The sequence below is a fragment of the Perognathus longimembris genome, chromosome 4, assembly GCF_023159225.1.
Source record: "Perognathus longimembris pacificus isolate PPM17 chromosome 4, ASM2315922v1, whole genome shotgun sequence".
In the NCBI taxonomy this organism is placed as follows: domain Eukaryota; kingdom Metazoa; phylum Chordata; class Mammalia; order Rodentia; family Heteromyidae; genus Perognathus; species Perognathus longimembris.
Genome location: NC_063164.1, coordinates 27684013 through 27709251, shown reverse-complemented (window position 1 = coordinate 27709251; position 25239 = coordinate 27684013). Strand labels below are relative to the sequence as shown.

The following is a 25239-nucleotide window of genomic DNA, read 5'->3' as shown; positions in this document are numbered from 1 at the left end:
TATAATTTCTCTCTTCAAAGATACTTTAATCTTGTATTTTCCTGTGACTTGGGGGATATATTCTGAATGAACAAGTATTTCTGGATTTTAGAACTTATAGCTGTGGCCCAGAATATGCTTGATAACTCAATAACAATATTAATAGCCAAAGTTAAGTTAATTGATTTAGTAGCTTGTATTAACTCATTTAATCCTTCCAAGAATTTTATTGGGGGCTGGGGATATAGCCTAGTGGCAAGAGTGCCTGCCTCGGATACACGAGGCCCTAGGTTCGATTCCCCAGCACCACATATACAGAAAACAGCCAGAAGCGGCGCTGTGGCTCAAGTGGCAGAGTGCTAGCCTTGAGCGGGAAGAAGCCAGGGACAGTGCTCAGGCTCTGAGTCCAAGGCCCAGGACTGGCCAAAAAAAAAAAAAAAAAGAATTTTATTGGTAGATATTAAATAGTATTAATCGGTAGGTAGTTAAATGGTTAAGCAGCTTATCTAAGATAATATAATTAATAAATAAGTTGTTCTCAAGCTTACTATTTATCCATAAGTCTCAATAGTTGGGTGATTTCACTGACTGTTCACTGAGTGGTGTTACAACAAAAATGTTGACATATTTGTAAAAAACTACACAGTGTAAATAGTATAACCCTTCCCTAACTTACCTAGTCTTTATTTTTCTGCTATGTTAGTTGAAATTAGCATAGTATTTTAATATGAACATTTTGAAGATGTTTATAAGTCGTGTGTCCTTATTTGAGATACATAATATGACTATTAGCATATGTTTGGGAGAGCTTTAAGTGTATAAATCTTCTGTGATTTACACGGGGTTAATTAAAACTAGTAATAGACCATTCTGTGATAGACATTTCTGTAATGCAGCTGCTAGAACCAATTGACAAAACTGTGTTATTGATGTAAATGTACATTCATCATACAAGAGAAAGTTTGGAGATACATCTGTCTTTTTTTTGTATTGCCATTGATGCTGAACTCAGAGCCTCATGCTCTCACTTGGCCACACCTCCACTCCAGCATTTTGCCAGTTAATTGGAGATGGAGTCTCACAGAATCTTTTTTTTTTGCCCAGGCTGGCTTAGAGCCATGATCTTTGGTGAGATATTTTTAAAAGATGTCCCCTAGGGAATGAAAGCATTTTGTCTACCAGTAGTAAATTAATATGTAATACAGAACTATCAGATAAAGCTCATTAGAATTCCCACCTGATTTAGTCAAGATTCACAAGCTAATAGAATCTTCTAGCAGATATACTAGTGTGTTTGCCTAGAATAAAGAAAAATGGCAAATTGACTCACATATAACCCTAGCTACTTAGGAGGCTGAGATCTAAGGATCTTGTTTCAAAGCCAACCCAGGCAGAAAACGTGTGAGACTCTTATCTCCAATTAACTACCAAAAAACAAACAAAAAACTGGAAATGGAGTTGTGGCTCAAGTGGTAGAGAACTGTCCATGAGCACAAAAAGCTTTGAGATAGAGCCAAGCCTTGAGTTCAAGCCTCAGGATCTGCATATACATACATGCATGCATACATACATACATGACAAGTAACTCATTTTATAATATTAGTGTTATTTTGTAGAGAATTACAAAACAAATGGATTAAGACATGAACAAGTCACAACTCAGCTTATAAGGGACAGTAATATAAATATTACAAAATATCGATAGTCATGACTTTAAAGAAAAAAAGAAAAGACTTTACCAGAATAGTCTGAAAATGTTTCATCTATTAGTTGTGTTGTCACCAGTGATGCAATTTTGGGCAGATAGATATAGGTTAAATTTCTGCAAGGTAACATATTGTCTGAAAAGCCATCTTTTGTATTTATGAAACTATTCATTGAAACACATACATACACACAAACATACACATTTGTTTCTATATGTATTATCTCACAAAGGAAAAAGCTACTAGAAGAATGTTTGACTAGCAAGTACTCAGTTTTCAATGGGAAAATTGAGAGAAGAGATACACTAAATTTCATCTAAAAGGTAGCTATAGGAATTACAAAAGAAAAAAACAAACCATAAACCCCAATAGAAAAAATGCTTAAAGAAGTGAGTGTAGCTGGATGCCAGTGGCTCACGCTTGTAATCCTAGCTATTTAGGAGGCTAAGATCTGAGGACAGAGATTCGAAGCCAGCCTGGGCATGAGACTCTTATCTCCAGTTAACCACCAGAACAGTTGAATCAGCGTTGACATATTTTTTTGTGTCAGAGTGGCAATAGTTAGTACGCTCAAAGGTATGGGAATTGAAAATTATGGTACTGTTGATAAAAGTAAATGGATACATGGTTTTACGTGGCAGCATGGTAATATGTGTATCAAAAGCGTTTAACATCTAAGGAAGCCAAATGCATATAGTTATATGTACAAATAATACCATTTAAGTATTTTTTATTATAACAAAAATATTTCAGTGCTTGGTAATAGAAGACGAGCTAAATAAATAATAGTAAATCTGTTTATTAGATTAAAAACATGAAGAATGATGGCAGAGATTATTTTAAAATGGTTTAGGGCTGGGGAAGCAGATCAGTGGTAAAGCACTTGTCTGGCTTGCATAGGCCCTAGGTATGATGCTTGGCAAAGCATGCATGTGTATGTATGTATACATGTATACACGTGCGATATAGGGCTGATAAAATGAAATTTAATGTCTATTAGGTTTAAGGTTCTTTTATCATTGAAATTTTAATTTATGTTTTTATTTGTAGTGTTTTTTAAAAATTTTTTCATAAATCAACCATTTAACAGAAGCTAAATTTGAACCACTAATTATGCACTGAATATGCAATCAAATGTAGAGCTAGAGTATGAAGTACCTTAGTGCTTACTTTGGCTACAGAGTTGAATGGGGTGTATTATGAAATTAGTCTACTTGTTAAAGTTTTCTAGGATTTAATGAGAGGAAATTGTAAGTTTTTGTTGTTTCCTATTTCAGCTTTCAGAAGAATTATTAGAGAAATGGCTATCCTACCCAGAAACCCAGCATGTACCTCTCAGCCAGCACATGCTTAGTTTTGCTATGAAAGCTGTTACACAGATAGTATTGGGCAGTACATTTGAAGAAGACCAGGAAATCATTCACTTCCAGAAGAATCATGCCACAGTAAGTCTAAATTTAAATTATTTAAATTATTCTTTCATCAGATTGGGTAGTTCAATGATGACTGTTTCTCAAGATTTAAGCTTCTTTGTTTTGGGCTAAAAAGAACAATACAAGCAAAAAGAATTATTGCTTTCTTTAAAAAAGGTTAATATTTATTTTTATAGTAAAGCTATATTATGTAAAGCTATAAAAACATAAAATTGTTAAGATAATGTATTCTAAACAGATTACTAGGAACTTTATGTTAATACCCAATTTATTATACTTTTTTATTAAGATGGTTTTACTACTTGTATTAGATGATTAAAAAATACACTTTTTTGTAAGGCTTTCACACATTCAGGCTTGCAAAAATAAAATGGGAAAATCATTTTAAACACTACAGCACTTCTGTGTACCGAGGTGGAATAAATTGAGTTAGAGAATTCTTAAAATGTCTTCTCTCATTTTAATGAAGAATCTTTTTTTGTTTTTTGCTTGTACTAGGACTTGAACCAAAGGCCTGGGCACTGTCTCTTAGTGTTTTTTGTTTTTTTTTTTGTTGTTTTTTTTGCAAAAGGACTCAACTGTACCATTTGAGCCACAGCTCTACTTCTAGCTTTTTGCTGGTTAACTGAAGATAATAGTCTCACAGACTTTTCTGTCCAGGCTAGCTTTGAACCATGATCCTCATATTGCAGCCTTCTGAATAGCTAAGCTTACAGGTATAAGCCATCAGCACCTGGCAAGAGAACATTTTTTTTTTCCCATCCTGATATAAGGTCTGGCTTTATAAGGTCAGGCTGGCCGCAAACATGTGATCCTCCTATCTTAGCTTTCCAAGTGTTGGGATTATGGATGTGTACCCTGCTGAGAGAATATTTTGTAAAAGAGACATCCACCATTGTTTCTAGAATTTTCTTCTACCTATTGATACCTGTCCTTATGTGTTTATGCTGTTTTCTTTTTCTTTCATTCCATATAGCCTGAGAATTAAAGAAAACTTAAAACTAATAGGATGAACTTCTTATATTTTTTCTAAAGTTCAGTAGTTGTTTGTATTTTGTCATTAATCTGTGTATGGTTGGATGGGTATATTATGTATCTATATCTATCCATCCATCCACTCCTTTTTCCTCTCCTGAATTATGTGAAAATGAACTAGAATTGCTTCTTTATATGAAAATACTTCAGTTTTAAGAACAAGGATATTTTATTTTATAGTGACAACTATCAAACCTGGAAATCTTTTTTTTTTGCCAGTCCTGGGGCTTGGACTCAGGGCCTGAGCACTGTCCCTGGCTTCTTTTTGCTCAAGGCTAGCACTCTGCCACTTGAGCCACAGCACCACTTCTGGCCATTTTCTGTATATGTGGTGCTGGGGAATCGAACCCAGGGCCTCATGTATATGAGGCAGGCACTCTTGCCACTAGGCCATATCCCCAGCCCTGGAAATCTTAACATTGATATAGTACTATTAACTCATCTATAGCCCATATTCAAATTTCTTCAATTATCCTAGTAATATTCCTATGGTTTTTCTCTCTCTCCAAACCTAGGACTTAACTTAAGGTAATCTATTATTTTTAGTGATCCAACTTCTTAAATCCAGAATAATTCCTTATCACTTTTTTAGCTACTTTTGGAAATGTACAGAATTCTTATCTGTGGAATATCCCTTATTTAGCTTCCTATGATATTTCATGTATTTTTGTAAAGGATAAATTATTTCCTTTATGTTATTATAAGTTTTAAAGTAAAAATTTCAAATCATAAACAGGACTTGATATCCCTCCTCAAATGATTTTTTGTGGGAAGTTAGGATTTGAGACAAGGTTTGTCGATGAAGCGCAGGTTTGCTCAGACTGTAACCCAGGCTGACCTCAATGTCATGAACCTCCTGCTTCTTTTTTTAAATTTATTTTTTATTGTTGTTATAAAAGTGATATATAGAGGGCTGGGGATATGGCCTAGTGGCAAGAGCGCTTGCCTCGTATACTTGAAGCCCTGGGTTCGATTCCCCAGCATCACATATACAGAAAATGGCCAGAAGTGGCGCTGTGACTCAAGTGGCAGAGTGCTAGCCTTGAGCAAAAAGAAGCCAGGGCCAGTGCTCAGGCCCTGAGTCCAAGGCCCAGGACTGGCAAAAAAAAAAAAGTGATATATAGAGGGATCTTTTGGGACAATGTCTTCCTTCCCTTCTGCCTCTTCTTTCTAAGTACTAAAAGTATGTGTGTGTACCACTTTGCTTGGCATTCAAGTGAGCTTTAAATGACTAAAATGCCAACATACTGTCTTTGTCTTGTACAATGTAACTAGGAATAATAGCCAGTTTGTGAATTCATAGGCAATGACAACTGCATTTGCTACTGATATATTTGGGAGACATCATGAATTGTAAGATGTATACTTATTTCATAGGAGTTAAAATTTAAAATAACAGTCAGGGGGCTGGGAATATGGCCTAGTGGCAAAAGTGCTTGCCTCATATACATGAAGCCCTGGGTTCAATTCCCCAGCACCACATGTATAGAAAATGGCCAAAAGTGGCGCTGTGGCTCAAGTGGCAGAGTGCTTAGCTAGCCTTGAGCAAAAAGAAGCCAAGGACAGTGCTTGGGCCCTGAGTCCAAGGCCCAGGACTGGCTGAAAAAAACCTAAAACACAAACAAAACAAAACAAAAAATAAGTCAGGAATAAGTGGCTCATGCCTGTTATTTTAGCTACTCAGGTGGCTTAGATCTGGAAGATCATGGTTTGAAGCCAGTCCTGACAGAAAAATCCTCAAGACTCTATCTTCAAAATAACCAGCATAAAGCTGGAGGTGAGGCTCAAGTGGTAGAACACCAGCTGAAGAGGCAGGAGGCACTGATTTCATTACTGACAGGAAAAAAAAAAAGTAAGAAAATGAATAGCTGAACTACTTCAGTAACATGCCCAATTATTTTCCCACTGACATTAATGTATTCTTTCTCTGTGGGGTGTGTGTGTGTATGTGAATGTGACACAAGTACCAGGGTGCTCTCCCTTAGGTTTTTTGCCCAAGCAAAAAAATCTGGCTTTTTGCTGGTTAATTGGAGATTAGAGTCTTATGGATTTTTCTGTTCTAGTTGTTTTCAAACTGAGATCCTAAAATCTCAGTTTCCTGAGTGGCTCGGATTATAGGCATGAGCCACAGGCATATGATCTCTCCATGCTTTTGACAGCATTTAAAAATCAGTGGTCCTTTACTTGTCTAACAAGTTAGCATTGTCATTTTATGATTGATGATTTTATCTTTTATGAGGTTAAACGTGTTAAAATATTATTTTCATTTATTAATTTTGTGCCAGTATTGGGACTTGAACTCAGGGGTGTGTCCTTCAGCTTTTTTTCCTCTCAAGACTAGTACCCAAGCACCTGAGCCACACTTGCATTTTTGGCTTTTTATTTTTCATTATTTGGAGATAAGAAGTTCACATATTTCCTTCTCCAAACCTCAGCCTTCTTAACAGCTAGGATTATAGGCATGAGCCACCAGAACCCAGCTTTACAGTTTTTTTTGTCAAATGTTGTTTGCTTTATAGATGCTTTTTCATGTAGTCTTATATTTTTATGGATGTATTTCTTTTTTGTACTAATCTATAAAAGCCTTTATATTTTACTTATACTATTTTACTTTTATTTGTACTGTTTTGTATTACCACAAATGCTACTAGCATTATGGAGCTAAATCCAGTTAACATCTTTTTATTATGAATTCTACATCATGTTATAAATTTTCTTCCCACTTAGTTGTTCCTAATGTACACATTTACTCTTAAAGTTTTTCAGTGCTTTCACTGGTTTAATTTTTCAATCAAATAACCTAAAATGTATAAATTTTAAGGTAAGGGTTAAGGGCTTTTATTAATTTTTTTATGTTTCAAATATCTAGCCATTAATTAGTAAGTTATGTTTTTCCTCCAAGTTTCTTCAGAGCTCTTAAGTTGTCATTAAGATTTCTAGAAACCTATTTTGTTGTTTATCATCTCTAAACCGTAGGCTAATTTCTAACCTTTCCTGTGCCTCAAACAATGCTTATTAGTATCCCCTGTGAAATATAAATAATTACAGCTATGCGTCAGTGGCATACATCTGTAATCTTAGCTACATAGGAAGGTGAGATCCAGACAATCAAAGTTTAAAGCCAGCCCAAGCAGAAAAATCTGTGAGACTCTGTCACCAAAATAACTGACAAAAAACAAGGCTGGAGGTGTGACTCGAATGTTAGAGTACCAGCTGAGCAAACAAGAGGCCCTGAGCTCAAACCCTAGTACCACCCCCCCAAATTATAATTATCTGTAGATTTTATTTATTAATTTATACCATAGACTAAAAACTGAGGGCTTACTCTGCCATATCCCTTTCCTTCTCCTTTTTTAAAAAAGAACTAAATTATGCCAATTGCAATTAGTTTGTGCCTTAGCTGAAATCATAAGAGTATGCATGTGACTGTGCAGTCCACTCAAAGGAGAGCCTAAATGATAAGATTTGTTGGTGAGGAAGGAGGCTTTTACTTATTAGCTTACATTTCTCTGTATTACTTAAAAAATTATGTCTAGAGAATAGACATGTGCTTTCCTTTTTCAGGTTTGGTCTGAGATTGGGAAAGGCTTTCTAGATGGGTCACTTGATAAAAGTACAACTCGGAAAAAGCAATATGAACATGGTAAGTGACAAAAAGATGTACGCCTGGTTTTATTTATTTCTGACTGGTGTGATTTGTATTTTCTCTCTTTAAGCTTTATTTACTTTGAAAGTTTTTCATCAACAAAATAGGGAAAAAAGCAGCAAATAGGTAGAAAGAAGCTACTTCTTTCTGTGGAATATGTATGATATATCAGATTCATGGATTCCTTTCCATATATAATAGTTTCCCCCACATAGGATTCTCTTCCTTTATTCTTCTTCCCCCGCTTTTTGGGGGGGGGGGCAGTGGGAGCAGTATCAGAATTGAACTAAGAACCTCATACTTACAGTACTTTCTTGGGTGGCACTCTACCACTTGAGCTTTGCCCCTAGCTCTGCTATTTACTGGTTATTTAGGAGACAGTCTCACAGACTTTTCTGCCCAGTCTGCCTTTGAACAATGATTCTCTGGATCCCAGCCTCCTAGGGTTATAGGTGTGAGCCACCAGTGCCCAGCTTTCTCCCTTTATTCTTTCAACAAACAGTTAATAATGACTTAATTTTTGAAAGCCTTATTTAATGCAGGAAACAAAAACCACTTTTCTTAATAGTTTACTATTCTAGTGATAAGCCAGTTGAACTGACACATTTTTTTAATTTAATTTTATTATCAAGGTGATGTACAGAGGGGTTACAATTACATACATAAGGTAGTGAGTACATTTCTTGTCAAACTTATTACCCCTCTCATTTTTCTCTCACTTTCCCTTCTCCAACTCCCCAAGTTGTACAGTTAATGTCCAACATATTTGAATTGACACATTTTCTACCATTTTGTTTTCATTACCCTCCTGTCTGTCTTGAAGGATACATTTGGATATCTTGATGGATACCTTTGGATTCATTTCTCTTGCTAAAAAACATATTTTAGAAATACTGGTTAAATTAATGTGAATTTAAAATGAAGGATGTATGTACCCTAATTCCAAATAAAAATAAATTGTCCAGCATTGTATGTATCTTGGGCTGTGACATAGGCATAGATCAAATCGAGTTTTTATTGAAAATAATTCTGTTTTTGTATCTGTGAGTGAAATCCCCATGGATTAAGTGGATCAATACGTATATTAGTTTTTCAATCACCGTGACAAATACCTGAGGAAATCAACAAGGGAGGAAAGATTTATTTTGGCCCACAGCTTCAGAGGTTTTCCATCCATCATGTTAGAGAAGATGAGAGATCAAGCAGCTCACATTATGGTAGCCAAGAAACAGAGGGAACTAATGTTTGGTTTGCATTAGGTGGTTTTCTTCTTTTTCTTGTTTTATTCCCTTCAGGCCCCCAGCCTATAGGATGGTGCCCCCCACATTCAGGATAGATCTTCCCCCATTTGTTAACTCTTGGGAAACACTCTCAGAGATACACTCAGAGATGTGCTTCACTTATCTCTTAGATGCTACCTGTCAACTTGACAATTAGCCATTATAATCAAATATTCCTTTGCTTAAATGAATAATTCCCAGCTTGTTCAATACACTAGAATCACTTGAAAAATTTAGGCTTATCGTAGGCAAATTAAGTCATATTCCTGGGAATTAGGTAGTTTTGTAAAAGTGCTCCAAATAATTTTAGTGGACTTTAATATTGAGAATGTACAGCAATAATTCCCAAATATTGTTACACTGAATCTTTAAAAACATACGTAATCCAGGATTCTATTTCTAAACTTCAGATGTAATCAGTATGATATACTCAAGTCATTATTTTTTAAAAGTTTCACAGTGGAATGGGGCATAGTGGTTGCCCATGTAATCTCAGTTATTTGAGAGGAGGCAGGACTGCAACTTTGAGGCCAGCTGTGGCAGTGGTACTAGAAATACCATGTCCCAAACATAGGAGGTGGTATCAGGCACTGGTAACTCACACCTGTAATCCTAGCTACTCAGGAGATTGAGATCTGAGGATTCAAGCCAGCTTGAACAAGAAAGTACATAAGATTCTCATCTCAAAAAAAACTATCAAAAAAAAAAAAAAAAGCTGAAGTGGACCTGTGGCTCAAATGGCAGAGTGCTAGTCTTGAGCAAAAAAAGCTCAAGGACAGCACATAGGTCAAGTTCAGGCCCCAGACCACACACACAAAAAAAAAAAGAAAGAAAGAAAGAAAGAGGTTCCTGGAGCATGGCCTAAGTGGTAACTCTTATACACAAGGCTCTCAGTTCAAAATTTTAAAAAGAAAAAGAAGTTTCCCATGTAATTCCATGTGGTCCAAGATTTGGGAACCTACTGCATTACATGTTTACAATTTCTCATTTTAATCGCCTGCATGTATTCATTCAATCTAAGGGAGACTTATATTCTGGCGTATGTTAGGTAGCAGAGAGATGTCAATGAATACACACATATTCTTGCCCTCTTCTTACACATTCTAGGGAAGAGACAATGATCTAATCAATATACTAATTAAATAGAGTGTTAAAAGGTGAACACTGGAGGAAATAAACTGGAAGAGAAGCAGAGAGTGTAGAGGGTAAAATTTTAAATAATTATTAGGACAAGACTCACCAAGATAAGGTTATTTTTGAGCAAACAATAAGGGAGATGGGAAAAGGCGATACAGATTATGTGGATACTTGGATGCCATAGGAAGAATATTCCATGTGGAGAATATACCATGTTCATTGCAAGGGCTCCTCCACGAGTTACAAGAGGAGCAGATGGAGAGAGGGCAGAAGACTGGGAAGATGTGCAGATTACAATCAAGGAGAGTAATTGGAGCCTATTTTAGTGAAGCAGGCAAGAGAGAGGATGTAGCTTCAACTAGACAGCAGGCAGCAGAAACTAGAGAACAGCAACATAAAATAAAAGAGAATAATTCTGTATTTTGAACATAGAACCTTTGAAGATAGAACATTAGCTGACAGATTAAATGAGAGTGAAAAAGAGAAAACAACAAGGTTTTAGATCTGCATAACTGGAAAATGATATAATTTATAAATGAAATGGGAAAACTATAAGAAGGTCCAAATGTTGAGTAAACCATGAAGAGTTCAATATGTTCAGTTTAATATATTTAAAATGTTAACTTTAGTATGTTAAATCTAAGAGGAGATGTTGAGTTTATCATTAAATATGTGAATCTGGAGTTCTGGGGAAAGAAATCCAGACTAGAAACAAAAATATTGAAAGTGTTTGACACGTAGGTTTTAAATCTCAAGACTAGAGTTCACCGAGGTAGCAAATTCAGACACAAAAAGAGGTCCAAAATTTGAACCTGGTCCTAGGATATACACCATCATGAAGAAATTTAAGAGCTGAGAAGGAATCAAAGAGGAGAGGCCAGAAATGGGAGAGAAAGTGTGGCATGCAGGGGAGTATACAGTCTTGGGGCAAGTGAAACTGTTTTTTGGAGAGTAAGTTATTAATATCACTAGTGATATCATAGGTCAGCTAAAATGAGATAGATATTTGGTTAATTTGATAATTAGATACAAGTAATTTATATCATTTAATTTTCAGAATTTACTTTCCTGATTATTTCACATGCCTTTCTTAGTGAGTGATGCCTGATTTGAGAGAAGCAATAGAGTTAAGACAATCTAGAACACAGGTAGGTAATATTAAGAGAGAGACTTAGGTATTTAAAGCCTTTCAGGAGCTATAATTGCTTACTTCTTGACCTGAGGGATAATGATACAGCACTTCACTTTATTATTTCTCAAACTATACTGCTGTGTTTCAGGTACTTTTTTGTTATCTATCTTAATTTTAGGGGAAAAGAAGGAAGAAAAATTAAATTAGTTCAAATAGGAAATAATCTTTTATTGTAGTGTACTACCTTTAAAGGTTTTACACATAATAACATTGTGAAGAATTATTTTTAGAATATTTAATTTCCACAAATGCTTGTATTCTAAATTTTTTGTTTTTGTTTTTTCTTTTCTAAGCTCTTGTGCAGCTGGAATCTGTTTTAAAGAAAATCATAAAAGAACGAAAAAAAGGCGAATTCAGTCAACATATTTTCATTGACTCCTTAGTACAGGGAAACCTCAATGACCAACAGGTGATGTAATTATTAAATGCTGATCAAATAAAAACAATTTCACATGTAGAGTTTGCTTTTCATTCACTAATCATGACATCCAAGAATTCAGTGCTTCTCTTTTATTGTATATGACACAAGCACTTAGTCTTTTGTTATTTAGCTCTTAGAAGCAGCTGTATATTATTAATGTTTGTGTTAGTAAATATTTAGCCAGGGTTCTCAGATCAGAAATGAGGAGATAGGCTTACTTAAGCCTTCGTGAACTGCTTGTGTGAACAGGAGTAGCAACTGGTATTGTTCACATTGCTTGTTTGTTACCATCAGCAACACCACTGCAAAGGGCAGGAATAGAGTCATTGCTCTCCCAGTTCATTGTAGATTATTTTACTCCATTGGACATATGGTTGCCATAAGTGGTTTGGGGGAGATGTATTGGTGCAGAAATTGAATGAGACTCCAAGAACAGTAGCAGACACTTCTCCATTGTTCCCAAGACTGTCAGTAGGCCAACCCAGAGAAAAGAGACTGAACAATTTTGTTTTGTCACAGTGTAACATGAGCCAGTAATATTTCCAACAAGTAAATGTCTGTTGTATCAAAAAGGCAATGTAGTATTCAGATTGGTTTACATATGAAACAGATTTTGTTTTAGTTAAGATGTAGTAAAGAATGAATGTAATTTTTTTCTTTAGTTGACCCTAATTTTATACTGTAGATAATTTTAGTAGGGCCTAATATAGGCCACCTTATATTTCATACTTCTAAACTTAGCTTTCTTTTTCTAGATTCTCGAAGATGGAGTGATATTTTCTCTGGCTGGTTGCATAATTACTGCAAAGTGTAAGTATAAATTGATTTCTTTTTCAGATAAATTACAAAATATGCAAGGTATAAAGATACTCTAAAAAAAAAGAGGAAACTGTTTGCAAGACCTCTTTATATTTTGCCTTCCCTGCTTTTTCTTTTTATTCTTATTTAAAAAACTTAATTCACACAGATGCCTTGTTTTTAAACTCCCAAGTACTTGATATCACCTCTGAAAATTGCTATAAATTTCTTGACACATTTTATAGATTGTGAATTCTAGTTAGTACCTTTAAAATGAACTGCTGTTGACACTTTTCAGGAGAGCAGAGAGCTTTTCCATCTCCTGCCACTGCTCTTCACAGGTCCAATCCTTTCTGCTATTATTGTAGTCTCCAACAGAGGATGTAGGCCACAGAAATCGTGATTTAAAATAACTCTCTTGGTGGGACTGAAGACAATATCAAAAATTTCAAATTGTATGATTTGATCATAAGATCCTTCACTGGTTTTGGATTAATGAAGTAGCACGCATTCATGTAGTGCTTATAAGAATTTTATAGACATAAAAATATATAATGTAAGATGCTTTCAGGAATTATTACGGTATTAGTTTAAAGTCATTTGGAAGATTTCATTTACAGCTCTTTCTGGCCCTTTCTGGTTAAGCAGATTTTTTTTTAATGATGAACTTGAATGTCAGCTTCCCACAAATGTATATTCTTTGACATCTAAATATTATAGATTAAATAAAATATATGCAATCATGTATTATAAATAATATATTCAACTTGTTTACTATTTACTCACTTTAAATATTTGTTACTTTAAATTTATATATGTAAAGCCCTTAAAAAAATCTTAAATCAAGCTGGGTTTTAATGGCTGTAATCTCAGCACTTGGAAGGCTAAATCTGGAAGATGAAAAGTTTAAGGTCAACCTGAAGACTGACTTTTCCTCAAAAAGCAAAAACAAAAATAGCAAGTAAATAAACAGGCAGCCTTGGGCATTTGAAGTTTCAGGAAGCTATTGATTTTAGTGAATAAAAGATGAAGTAAGTAGAGATACAAACTTCTATAATCATACTAGAAAGTATCTGACATAGGAAAGTTAAGCTGTAGGTAGAATCAGCAGAAGCATATTCTAGAAAGAAGTAGTCATACTGGGATAGTCCCATTCTCTGGCCAGTTATAATCCCAGGGGATTACTAAAGGAAATGTGGCTATTTCCTCAGTTTTATGTTCTTCATGTAATTTTTTTACACTTCCATTAGATCAGGAAAAGAATCCATGAGCCTATGATCTTCCAGTTTGTATGTTCATCAGTAAGTGTGTTTGGGTGTTCATGAGTAACTATGATACTTGGTAGAAATGCAGATGTGGTGGACCTTACCACCAACCTTATTGAATTATAATCTGTGAATGTGAGGTTGTGGTAATAATTTTTGAGAACTACTGGCCTAAGCAATAATCATTTAGGGTTCTTGACCTTCATATAATATTATTGTAAATAAAAAACAGACTATTGACATATAGTTAAATCTCCTGCTACTTTATCGGTATCATTTTATTAGAGATCCTGAGTGAACTGATGAATCAATTTGTTTATTTTCAAGATTGAGTGAACTAGGTAGTTGATCACAATCACAAATATTGAGCTCTTCCCCAAATATGAAGTTTATTCTCCTTTAAACTTGCCAGTTTTAAGAAAATGTCCAGATTGCAGTATCTATTTTGGCACCTTCTATAAATATTCATGTTCTGTTCAAAGAAATAAAAACCCTGTGAAGAATTTTATGTTGCTTTTTGGTAAAAATTTCTGTCAACTCTTATCAAGAATAAATCTAAAAAACAAAGAAAAATTTAAAACTCTCAAATCATTAGCTTTTCTTGTTCTATACCAAATGTATGACTTAGCTATTTTTTACTGTTGCTAATATAATTTCTTACCTAGTGTGTACCTGGGCAATTTGTTTTTTAACCACTTCTGAAGAAGTTCAGAAAAAGCTGTACAATGAAATAGATCAAATTTTGGGAAAGAGTCCTATTTCTCCAGAAAAAATTGAACAGCTCAGGTAAGAGCATACTAAAAAGAAGAGGAGATCACTAAAAGGTAAATTCAAACTGGTTTTTCTGATTTAAAGGTAATGTTATTACATAGGAAATCTATTTTTGTAGAAAGTTAAATATTTATATTTAGATGCTAATGGGTAATTTAACCTAGTTATTAAAATAATAAATCGTTCTATAAAACCTTTAAATTAGCCTGTCACTTGATCCATGATGTCGAGCAAATGGAATACTCATATTTTGGTGGAAATACAAAAATAATACAGCCACATTGGGAAATAGTATGGTAGGATTTTATAAAGTTAAATACAGTAATCATATGACTCAGTAGTTCCACTACAAGGTAATTCTAAGAGAGAAACAAATATGTTCACACAACGTGTGCAAATGTGCATAGTACACACTTTTGAGTTGAAGCAGTTCAAATGTTTACCAACTGGTACATAAACATCTATAACCATACCTTGGAATACTACTAATCAGTAAATGGGAAACAATATCTATATTTACGACGTGGATAAATCTCATGCTAAGTGAAAGAAGTGAAACACGGAAGACTGCCTATGGTATAATTTCATTGATCTGAAATTCTGGCAAAACTATAGGGGTAGAAAGCCTGGATCTTGCTTCTCTTTTTGTTTGTTTGTTTTTTGTTTTGGCCAGTCCTGGGCCTTGGACTCAGGGCCTGACCACTGTCCCTGGCTTCATTTTTGCTCAAGGCTAGCACTCTGCCACTTGAGCCACAGCGCCACTTCTGGTCATTTTCTGTATATGTGGTGCTGAGGAATCGAACCCAGGGCCTCATGTATACGAGGCAAGCACTCTTGCCACTAGGCCATATTCCCAGCCCCCCTTTTTTTGGCCAGTCCTGGGGCTTGGACTCAGGGCCTGAGCACTGTCCCTGGCTTCTTCTTGCTCAAGGCTAGCACTCTGCCACTTGAGCCACAGCGCCACTTCTGGCCATTTTCTGTATATGTGGTGCTGGGGAATCGAACCCAGGGCCTCATGTATACGAGGCAAGCACTCTTGCCACTAGGCCATATCCCCAGCCCTTGCTTCTCTTTAATTCACTTTTCAAATTGCTGTTGGAGCCCTTGGCTATACACTGTCATCACTTGGGCCACTTTAAAAATATAGATGCATAAACAGGTTAATTCACAATCTGCAAAGCACTCTTCCTAAGTTAGGTGCTTATGCCATGTGTTCCTCTCATACTCAGATTTTACATTTTTTACATTTACAGTACATGTTTTAATTTTCCATCCTTTATGTCCCCTTGATTTCGACCTGCCTTGCTGACTTTCTTGAATAATGTATTTGTCTTCCCTTCTTTCCTTCTTTTCTTTTGTCCTTCCTTCATTCCTCCCTCCTTTCCTTCATTTTTTTTTTTTTTGTAGTAACTAGATTTGAAGTCAGACCCTCATACTTAGTGCTTAGGGTGCTCTACTGCTGAGCTATGCTTCCAGCCCTTTTTTCATTGGTTATTTTTTGGCTGAGTTCTCACTTCCTGCCCAGGCATGTGCTGGAACCACAGTCTCCCTATGTTAGGCTTCCCATCTTAGCTGGGATGACAGGTGTATGCATACCTAGCTCTCATTGAGATGGAGTCTTACAGACTTTTATGCCCAAGCTGGCTTTGAACTGTGAGCTTCCTGATATCAACCTTTCAAGAAGTTAGGATTACAACTGTGAGCTACCACTGGCTTCCATAGAAAATATCTGTCTTGTTCACCATTGTAGCTAACTATCTAGCATGGTACTTCAAATATATCAGGTGTCTAATAAATATTTGTCCAAAAATAAAGGGAAACAGATGCTTCCTCTTATGCTTTTGTTTGTTTGTTTTTTGGCTCAAGGCTAGCACTCTGCCACTTGAGCCACAGTGCCATCTCTGGCCATTTTCCATATATGTGGTGCTGTGGTATTGAACCCAGGGCCTCATGCATATGAGGAAAGCACTCCTACCACTAGGCCACATTCCCAGCCCCTCTCTTTTGCTTTTGATACTAAAAACATTATGCTTTCATTACTATGCTTACATCTTTTTTCAATGTCTGCATAATAAGTGTCTAAAGTGAACTTATGGCTTAAGGACATATACATTAATGCAGTCTATAACATTAGGGGCTATGGGGCAAGACAGGCATAGGTTTGAATTCTGTTAATACTGCTAGCCTGGCTGGGAATATGGCCTATTGGCAAGAGTGCTTGCCTAGTATACATGAAGCCCTGGGTTCCATTCCCCAGCACTACATACACAGAAAACAGCCAGAAGTGGCGCTGTGGCTCAAGTGGCAGAGTGCTCTCCTTGAGCAAAAAGAAGCCAGGGACAGTGCTCAGGCCCTGAGTACAAGGCCCAAGACTGGCAAAAAAAAAAAAGAATGAGGGAGGAGGTAACAAACAGTACAAGAAATGTATCCAATGCCTAACGTATGAAACTGTAACCTCTCTGTACATCAGTTTGACAATAAAAATTTAAAAAAGCAAAATTAAATTAAAAAAAAAAGAAATACTGCTAGCCTGATAGATGATCCTCAAATTCTTTCTATCTTATTTTAACCTATAAAATTAGGATGAGAGCACCCAAGAATTCTGGTAAGGATTAAATGAGATCCTGCATGTAAGATATTTAAGTGAATTGACTCATGAAAAGACTGAAGATATTTTAGCTTTTATGTTCATTGTGATGCATACATAATATTTTAATGTGTTCTGTCAAAAAATACATGAGGAAGGTGGTAAGAATTTGTACTTCCACCAACTGGATATCTTTTTCTCCACCTTTTATTAAAACTATCTGTTATTCTTTTTCATCTTTGCCAAGTAGGCAAGTAAAAAATGCTTTGGCTAGTAATCTTTTTAATTATTAATGAAGTTATGTAACATTTCATTGGCCTCTAAGCCATTTATGTTCTTTGTGAAGTTTTTTTATTACCTGTCTATGCTTCTGTTAGGTTATTTGATTATGTTAATTAGTTTTAAAGAGCTTTTTTACTTCTAGGATATGTTTACTGAAAATATTTTCCTATTTGTCATTTAACTTTGTATTTATAAATATATAAGCAATCTTTTTGTAGCTAGATTATGCATACTCTTACTTAGGATTTATATAAAAAGTAAAGGACTTTTTGACATTGTTTTGTTGGTATAGTAAGACCTATGCTTCCTAGGGAGGCACTTAGCCATTTGAACCACATGCTCAGCCCAATAAAGGGTGTGTGTGTGTGTGTGTGTGTATATACACAGTGGCTTGAGCTCAGGGCCTCATTCTTGTTTGGCTTTCTCACTTAAGGCTAGAACTCTACTTGTTTTGTTTTGTTTTTTTTTTTTTGGCCAGTCCTGGGGCCTTGGACTCAGGGCCTGAGCACTGTCCCTGGCTTCTTCCCACTCAAGGCTAGCACTCTGCCACTTGAGCCACAGCGCCGCTTCTGGCCGTTTTCTGTATATGTGGTGCTGGGGAATCGAACCTAGGGCCTCGTGTATCCGAGGCAGGCACTCTTGCCAATAGGCTATATCCCCAGCCCCAGAACTCTACTTGTTGAGCCACAACTCTGCTTGTAGTTTTTTTTTTCCTTTGTGCCTATACTGAGATTTGAACTTGGGGCTTGAGTACTGTCCCTGAAGCTCTTTTTGCTCAAAGCTAACACTGTACCACTTGAGCTGAAACACCACCTCCAGCTTTTTGTGGTTAATTGGAGATAAGAATCTCAGGGACTTTTACTGCTTGGGCTGACTTCAAACTACAATCCTCAGATCTCAGCCTCCTGAATTCCTAGGATTATAGGCAAGAGCCATGAGCCCCTGGCTTCTGTTTAAATTTTAAATGTTGAACTTAAATGTCAGCTTCCCACAAATGTATATTCTTGGACATCTAGATACTATAGATTAAATAAAATATATGCAACCATGTATTATAAATAATATATTTAACTTTAATATTTATTTATTTTAAATATGTTACTTTAAATATATAAATACATAAGTAAAGCCCTTTAAAAATCTTAAATCAAGCTGGATTTTAATGGCTGTAATCTCACCACTTGGGTTTTGTGACAAGTGCCATTAGTATTTCTAAAGGGGTTGCACTTAATACTTAGATCTATAGATAGTGTGGATATTAAACATAATTATACCTTTTCTGTGTGTGTATATGTGTTTGTGTGTGTGTGTGTGTGTGTGTGTGTCCTTTCAGTGCTTTCATCAATATTTTACAATTTTCCCTTTGGTTAAATTTATTCTAGGTATTTTGTTTTTGTAGCTATTGTTAATGGGATTGCTTTCTTGATTGCTGTTTAAGATAATTGGCTATTGAGCATCTAACACTAATGATTTTTGTATGCTGATTTTTATCTCTTGTGTCTTTGCTGAATTTGTTTGTTCTCGTGGTTTTTTGATTTTCTGTATATAAGATCATGAGTATACATTTGTATATCTGCAAACAGCCATAATTTTACCTTCTCTTCCATTTTGAGATCCTTTATTTCCTACTCTTGCCTAAGCGCTCTAAGACTTACAGTACTATGTTGAGTAAAGTGGTGGAAGTGGCCATCCTTGTCTTGGTCCAGATTTAGAGGGAAGATTTCAGCTTTTCCCTATTTAGTGTAATGTTAATTATTGGCTTATTTTATATGGCCTTTATTACTTTGGGGTATATTCTGTCTGTGTCTAACCTAACTTGCTCAGTGATTTTTTTTATCATAAAGAGGTATTGAATTTAATCAAATATTTGTTTTGCATTTCTTGAGATGATCACGTAACTTTTGACTTTCATTATACTAATGTGCTTTATGATGTTTGTTGACATCCTTAAACAGATACTGTAGGAAAGTACTTTGTGAAACTGTTCGAACTTCCAAGCTGACCCCAGTTTCTGCCTGCCTTCAAGATACTGACGGAAAAATCGACCAATTTATTGTACCTAGAGAGGTAGAAATCATTTGGAATATTAACTCATTTACTTATTCTCAGCTCCTTTGGTATATATTTAAAATTTTTGTTTAAAGTGCCCAATAAATGTTATCCATTATTAAAACAACGATAGACAACTTCTATTACAAAATAATGGGGACTTATTTTAAAGTTCAAAAAATTTAACAGTCTTCCTCCTGTATATGTGCTATCAATAATATTATATACCCTAAATAAACAAGTCCCAGCTAAAAGAAATTTAAATTGTCGTGTGTGTGTGTGTGTGTGTGTGTGTGTGTGTACTGAGGCTTGAACTCAAGGCCTTGCATTCTCACAGACTTTTTTGTTCACAGTTGGTACTCTACCACTTGACCTATACCTCCAGTCCAGCTATAAAAAAAACACACAAAAAACTGGTTAATTGGAAATACAGTTTCTTAGACTCTTTTCCATCCAAGTTGGCTTTGAATCACAGTCCTCAGATCTCAGCCTCTTGAATAGCTAGGATTATAGGCATGAGCCCCAGCCCCCAGAATCTTTTTTTACTATTATAAATTCCATACTTCTTTAGTACATATTGAGCACCATCTTAGAATGGAGTTTTTTAATTAAAGACTATGTGTATTACATTTAATTACCATGTAAGAACTTGAAGGACAGCTTTGTGGTAGAATCTTCTTCTACCAAGGCATTCAGCCCTAGGTTTAAGTCCCATCATCCCAAAAGATGAGGCTGATGATATAATAAATAATTCTCTAACAGACAGTTGGTATTTTTGGCAACAATTTGTGTAAGGATTTTTTTTTCAGAATCAAATATGGTACTGTATACCTACTGTATACCTCCTGTATACTGTATACTATATTGTATACCTGTATACCTCCAAGCTTCTCAGAAGAGAGAGGCAGGAGGCAGGAGAATCATAAGTTTAAGTCTAGAGCAAGTAGCACAACTGTCTCAAAAAAAAAAAAAAAAAGAAACTAAAGTACTTGGAACATTGCTTAAGTGTATCAAATGGTTAAGCAGTTGCCTGCAATGTGTGAAGCCCTGTATTAAATCCTTAATACAGCAAGACAGAAAAACTAAAGAAAAGAAAGCTTTTTTTAGTGCTAGCTCAGTAGTCGGGTGCCAGTGGCTCACGCCTGTAATCATAGCTACTCAGGAGACTGAGATCTGAGGATACTGGTTCAAAGCCAGCCCAGGGAAGAAAGTCTATGAGACTCTTATCTCCAATTAACCACCAGAAAACCAGAAGTGGAGCTGTAGCTCAAATGGTAGAATGCTCTAGTCTTGAGCTAAAAAGCTTCGGGACAGTGCCCAGGCCCAGAGTTCAAGCCCCATGACCAACAACAACAACAGAAAAGAAATGTAGCTCAGTGCAGTGTTACAACCCTTGCTTACCATGTGCAAAGTCCTGGGTTGGATCTGGAACACCACAAAAAAAAAAAAAAAAAAAAAAGGGAATATATGTGTTTAGATTGAGGTAGAGTTCAACAGAAGGCCATGGGTTCAGTCCTTAACACCAAAAAAAGTGTGCTTTTAAATATCTCCAAATCCTCAACACCTTTACTTTTATGAACTTTCCTATATTTTATGAATCTTATAGAAAAAATTATCTCATTTTAATTTTCTTCTCCGTAATCATTGGAGAGACTGACCAACTATTTATATATATACTTTTCATGTATGTATATATTTCAGCAGTTTGTATTCTGTGAATTATCTCTTTACACTTCCACTTTTCTTTCTAGTGAGTATTTGTCTTTTTGTATTCTGGCCAAAAATTAACTGCTGTGTGGTGAAGTTGTTTTTTTTTTTTTTTTTTTTCTATTTATGACTTTAGCTTAGAGTATTGTTGAAATTTTTTTCTTTTTACTGAATGCAAATTGTCATATTAGGTAAGTCAGTTATTTATAGTTTCCAGATTCTGACATGCTTACAGAGACCTTCCACATCATAAGATCAGGAAAATAATGGCTCATACACTATTATTTTTACATTATTTTATTGTTACTCTGTATTTATAGAGTTCTAGGATGAGTTGACATCCTGAGAACCATTTTGTCTCAGTTAAACTCAATTAACTGGATTGCTTTTCTTTTCTGTTTTTTTTTTTCTTCTTCTTCTTCTTTTTTCCTGGCAGACCCTTGTACTTTATGCCCTCGGAGTGGTACTTCAGGATCCTAATACTTGGCCGTCACCCTATAAGTATGTAACATGCTCGTGTTTTTGTGATTGTGGATTTTAATGTGCTGGTATATTTGCATTCCATTCATTAAGTGTAAGGAGAAAATTCAACATGTGGCAATGACAACAACAACAAAAAAAATCTACTCTATTCCCTTTCTGTGTCCTGTCAACATGAATCTTCCATGCCACTCTTGATCTCTCTCTCTCTCTTGTTTTAATTAATTAATTTATTGTCAAAGTGATGTACAGAGGGGTTACAGTTTCATACTGAAGGCAGTGAGTACATTTCTTATCAAACTTGTTACCTTTTATCACCATGTCTGAAATCTATTTAGTTCCTTGGTCTCTGCAGCAGTCCTTTAATTTTAGTAGAATTTGTGGATACATTCACTGTTAAGAGTTTATTGCTCATATAGGCTCATTTTTTTCCTTCTGTTTATTTCAATTAGTCCTCTCTTTTGAAAAATTCAGTAAAGAATTAACATTTGTATCTATGTGTGTCCCATATGCAAATGGTGAGGGAGGAGAACAACAGAGAAGATCAAAGCTCCCAAGTGGGCAGCTAGTAAGGGCTGACTGGTAGTATTCTAGGATTTCTTGCCCTGGAAGAAGGTGATATATGGAGTTGATATGAATTGAAACATCAGAGTGAAAGTGGGGAGCCCCAGGACTGTGATATGAGTGAAGGACAGGTGATGTACTTCTGGAATGTAAGAATGAGCTTTGTTAAGTGTTTTATTATTTCACTTGTTAAGATAATGACCTTAACAAAGATGTCTTAATGAATAAAGTAGCAGTCCTTCAAAATGTGTTAAATGTTTCATACCAGATGGCTTTTCTAAAAAAAAAAAACTTAAAGATTTACCTTGGTTTGAAAATGTACATCTATAATTATAGGAAACTAAAATTTCAAGTTTTAAAAAATATTCATGTGGAAAAATGCTAAGTGTTTTGTAAGTTCTAAGTATAGTATGAAATAGGGATGTCAACTTTAAAAGCAAGAGTGAAAATTCTCAACTCTGAAAGTAGGCAGAGATCAAGAAACTTGATATATGACATTAAATAATCAGTTCATTTTTTCATCTTAATTTTATTTTTAAAAATATACTTAAAAATGTGAATTCTCAAGTGGGTGATTAACTTGCCTGAAGTCCCTTTTACTCTGGAGACTGTGACAGGAAGATCACTTGAAGTTTGGGACTCCCATTTCATTTACAAAAGAAAGGAAAGGGTTGGGGGAAGAGGGAGAAGAGAGGGAAAGGGAGGAGAAGCAGAGGGCAAGGGAGAAAGGAAACTGGGCGAGGTGGCTCACACTTATAATGCTAGCTAAAATGTGAGGATTGTGGTTTGGGATGGGAGTTTCAGGAACTTTCTACACAGGCTGTCCTAGAACTTCCATCCTTCCACTCTTAGCCTTCTGAATAGCTAACATTACAGGCATGAGTCACTTCACCTGGCTTATTTTCTTTTTAATATGTTTATTCCACTATTGACATTTTAAAAGAGAAATTCTAAAACTAAAAGCTATCCTTTTTGTTAGCCTCTTCATTTCCCTCAGTAAGTTTGAATATACAATAATTGATAAATATAATTTTAAGTCTGACCCTACATATTTAAGAAATAAATTATAATTAAGGAAATAATGAAAAAACTCACATATTGATTCATCGATGACTCCATAAGAGACCTTAAGTTTATTTAAATATTTATTATTATTTTTTGTTTGACTTACCCTATTATCTTATAAAATAACGTAAACCTATTTAATAGTCTCATTCCTTACTAAAACTGAGAAATGTATTTTGCATCTATTTAGAAGTAATGAATTAGGAAGCAGCAAGTAACTATTCTTATGTTCAACTAATTGAGAACAAAAATAAGATAAAATGTGACAACACATTCTATTTTCAGGAGATTTTAATCCTTCTTACAGACCTGTGTTGTTTCAATGTCATTATGTAAAATGCTAGTGGAGCTACATTATGATTAACTCCAATTTTTCCTTTTAGGTTTGATCCAGATCGCTTTGAAGATGACTCAGTGATGAAAATGTTCTCCTCACTTGGATTTTCAGGCACACAGGAATGCCCAGAGTTGAGGTGAATGGTTGAGGAAATACTGTGAAAGGAAAAGATAGCAGACTCTACTTTGAAATTTCAAGATTACTATTGATAAGATTGAGTAATTTATATAATAGGAATCGGATGTAATTACATAATGTAATCTATGTAATAAGAATATAATGTTTAATGTGTGGTAACTAATTGACTTATTTCCTGACTAGGTTTGCATATATGGTGACCACAGTACTTCTGAGTGTATTGGTGAAGAAACTGCACTTACATTCTGTGCAGGGACAAGTTATGGAAACAAAGTATGAACTTGTCACGTCGCCAAGGGAAGAAGCCTGGATCACTGTCTCAAAGAGAAACTAAAATTGTGTACATTTTTCCATTTTTGTAAATTAGGCCAGGGAAAGTAATCATTTAGAATATATATTGAATAGTCTGATAAAACAGCGCTTATTACTACTTCACTCTGTAAATTTGTATTTTACACATCAGGTTTTCTTAATACATGATATACATTTATACTTACTCTACTAGTAGACTGATAATTTCAACTTTTAATTTCTATCATTTTGCTAAGCCATTTTTAGCTTTTTCTTAGCTTAATATCCAAAATAACTATTCTTGAATAGAAAAGTGGGTTTTTTTCAATTGGGAAATCATGTGTTTCTAATACTTATAGAAGAAATCATAATACTCCTTTTTGTACTTCCTTTCGTTTCTTGGATTATTTTGGGGGGTTGTTTATGCTTTCATCATTTTATCAATGTTGAATAATTCTTTGGATAATCTACCTTTCATTGAAACTTTTTGACTCTTCACAGTTTTCACTTAATGGCTTATATAGGCTTGTCATTTAAACAGTTTTGAGTCCTTTGGAAAATAATACATTTGTTTCTGAATAATACATCCCTCTTCTGTAACAAACTGAGATTGAGACTTGGCCTTTTTTGGTAGAAATCTTGCAGTATTCTTTTTTTCTTCCACTAATCTTCATTTATGGAAAAAATGAAATTCCAATACTTAGAATTTATTATGCGTCATCGACTGATGACTGAGGTAGTGATAGGCACAAAAGAAGAAAGCATTAAACAGAAACAACAACAAGGAGAAATGAAGATGAATGTAAAATTAGCAAAATATGACAGCAGGAAAATAACCATATTACACATGTATGAGCCCCCTGTAATGCTAGCTAATTAAGAGGCTGAGATCTGAGGATCACAGATAAAACCCAGCCTGGGCAGGAAAGTCCATGAGACTCTTATCTCCAGTTAACCACCAGAAAACTGGAAATGGCATAGTGGCTCAAAGTGGTGGAGCACTAACCTTGAGCAAAAGAGCTCAGGGACGGTGCCCAGGCCCTGAGTTTAAGACCAATTACCACCACCAAAAAAAT

The 25239-nt window shown here is 35.2% G+C and overlaps 1 protein-coding gene and 1 long non-coding RNA gene across 4 annotated transcripts in view; one reads left to right on the top strand and one right to left on the bottom strand.

Moving 5' to 3' along the window:
* Window positions 1–24267, top strand: part of LOC125350377 (cytochrome P450 20A1) — a 32008-nt gene extending 7741 nt beyond the window's left edge. For all 3 annotated transcript variants that reach the window (XM_048344922.1, XM_048344923.1, XM_048344924.1), the window contains 9 exons: window positions 2963–3130; window positions 7718–7796; window positions 11702–11817; window positions 12585–12639; window positions 14558–14678; window positions 19488–19599; window positions 21725–21789; window positions 23781–23870; window positions 24056–24267. In XM_048344922.1, the coding sequence (XP_048200879.1) occupies window positions 2963–3130; window positions 7718–7796; window positions 11702–11817; window positions 12585–12639; window positions 14558–14678; window positions 19488–19599; window positions 21725–21789; window positions 23781–23870; window positions 24056–24206 (957 nt within the window). In that variant the 3' untranslated portion in view covers window positions 24207–24267. The remainder of the gene's footprint in view (window positions 1–2962; window positions 3131–7717; window positions 7797–11701; window positions 11818–12584; window positions 12640–14557; window positions 14679–19487; window positions 19600–21724; window positions 21790–23780; window positions 23871–24055) is intronic.
* Window positions 70–24372, bottom strand: LOC125350379. Its single transcript, XR_007210730.1, has 3 exons — window positions 24289–24372; window positions 11479–11482; window positions 70–80 (listed from the first exon to the last, which is right to left on the bottom strand). It is a non-coding gene; the product is annotated as an uncharacterized LOC125350379 (long non-coding RNA).
* Window positions 24373–25239: the final 867 nt, after the last annotated feature.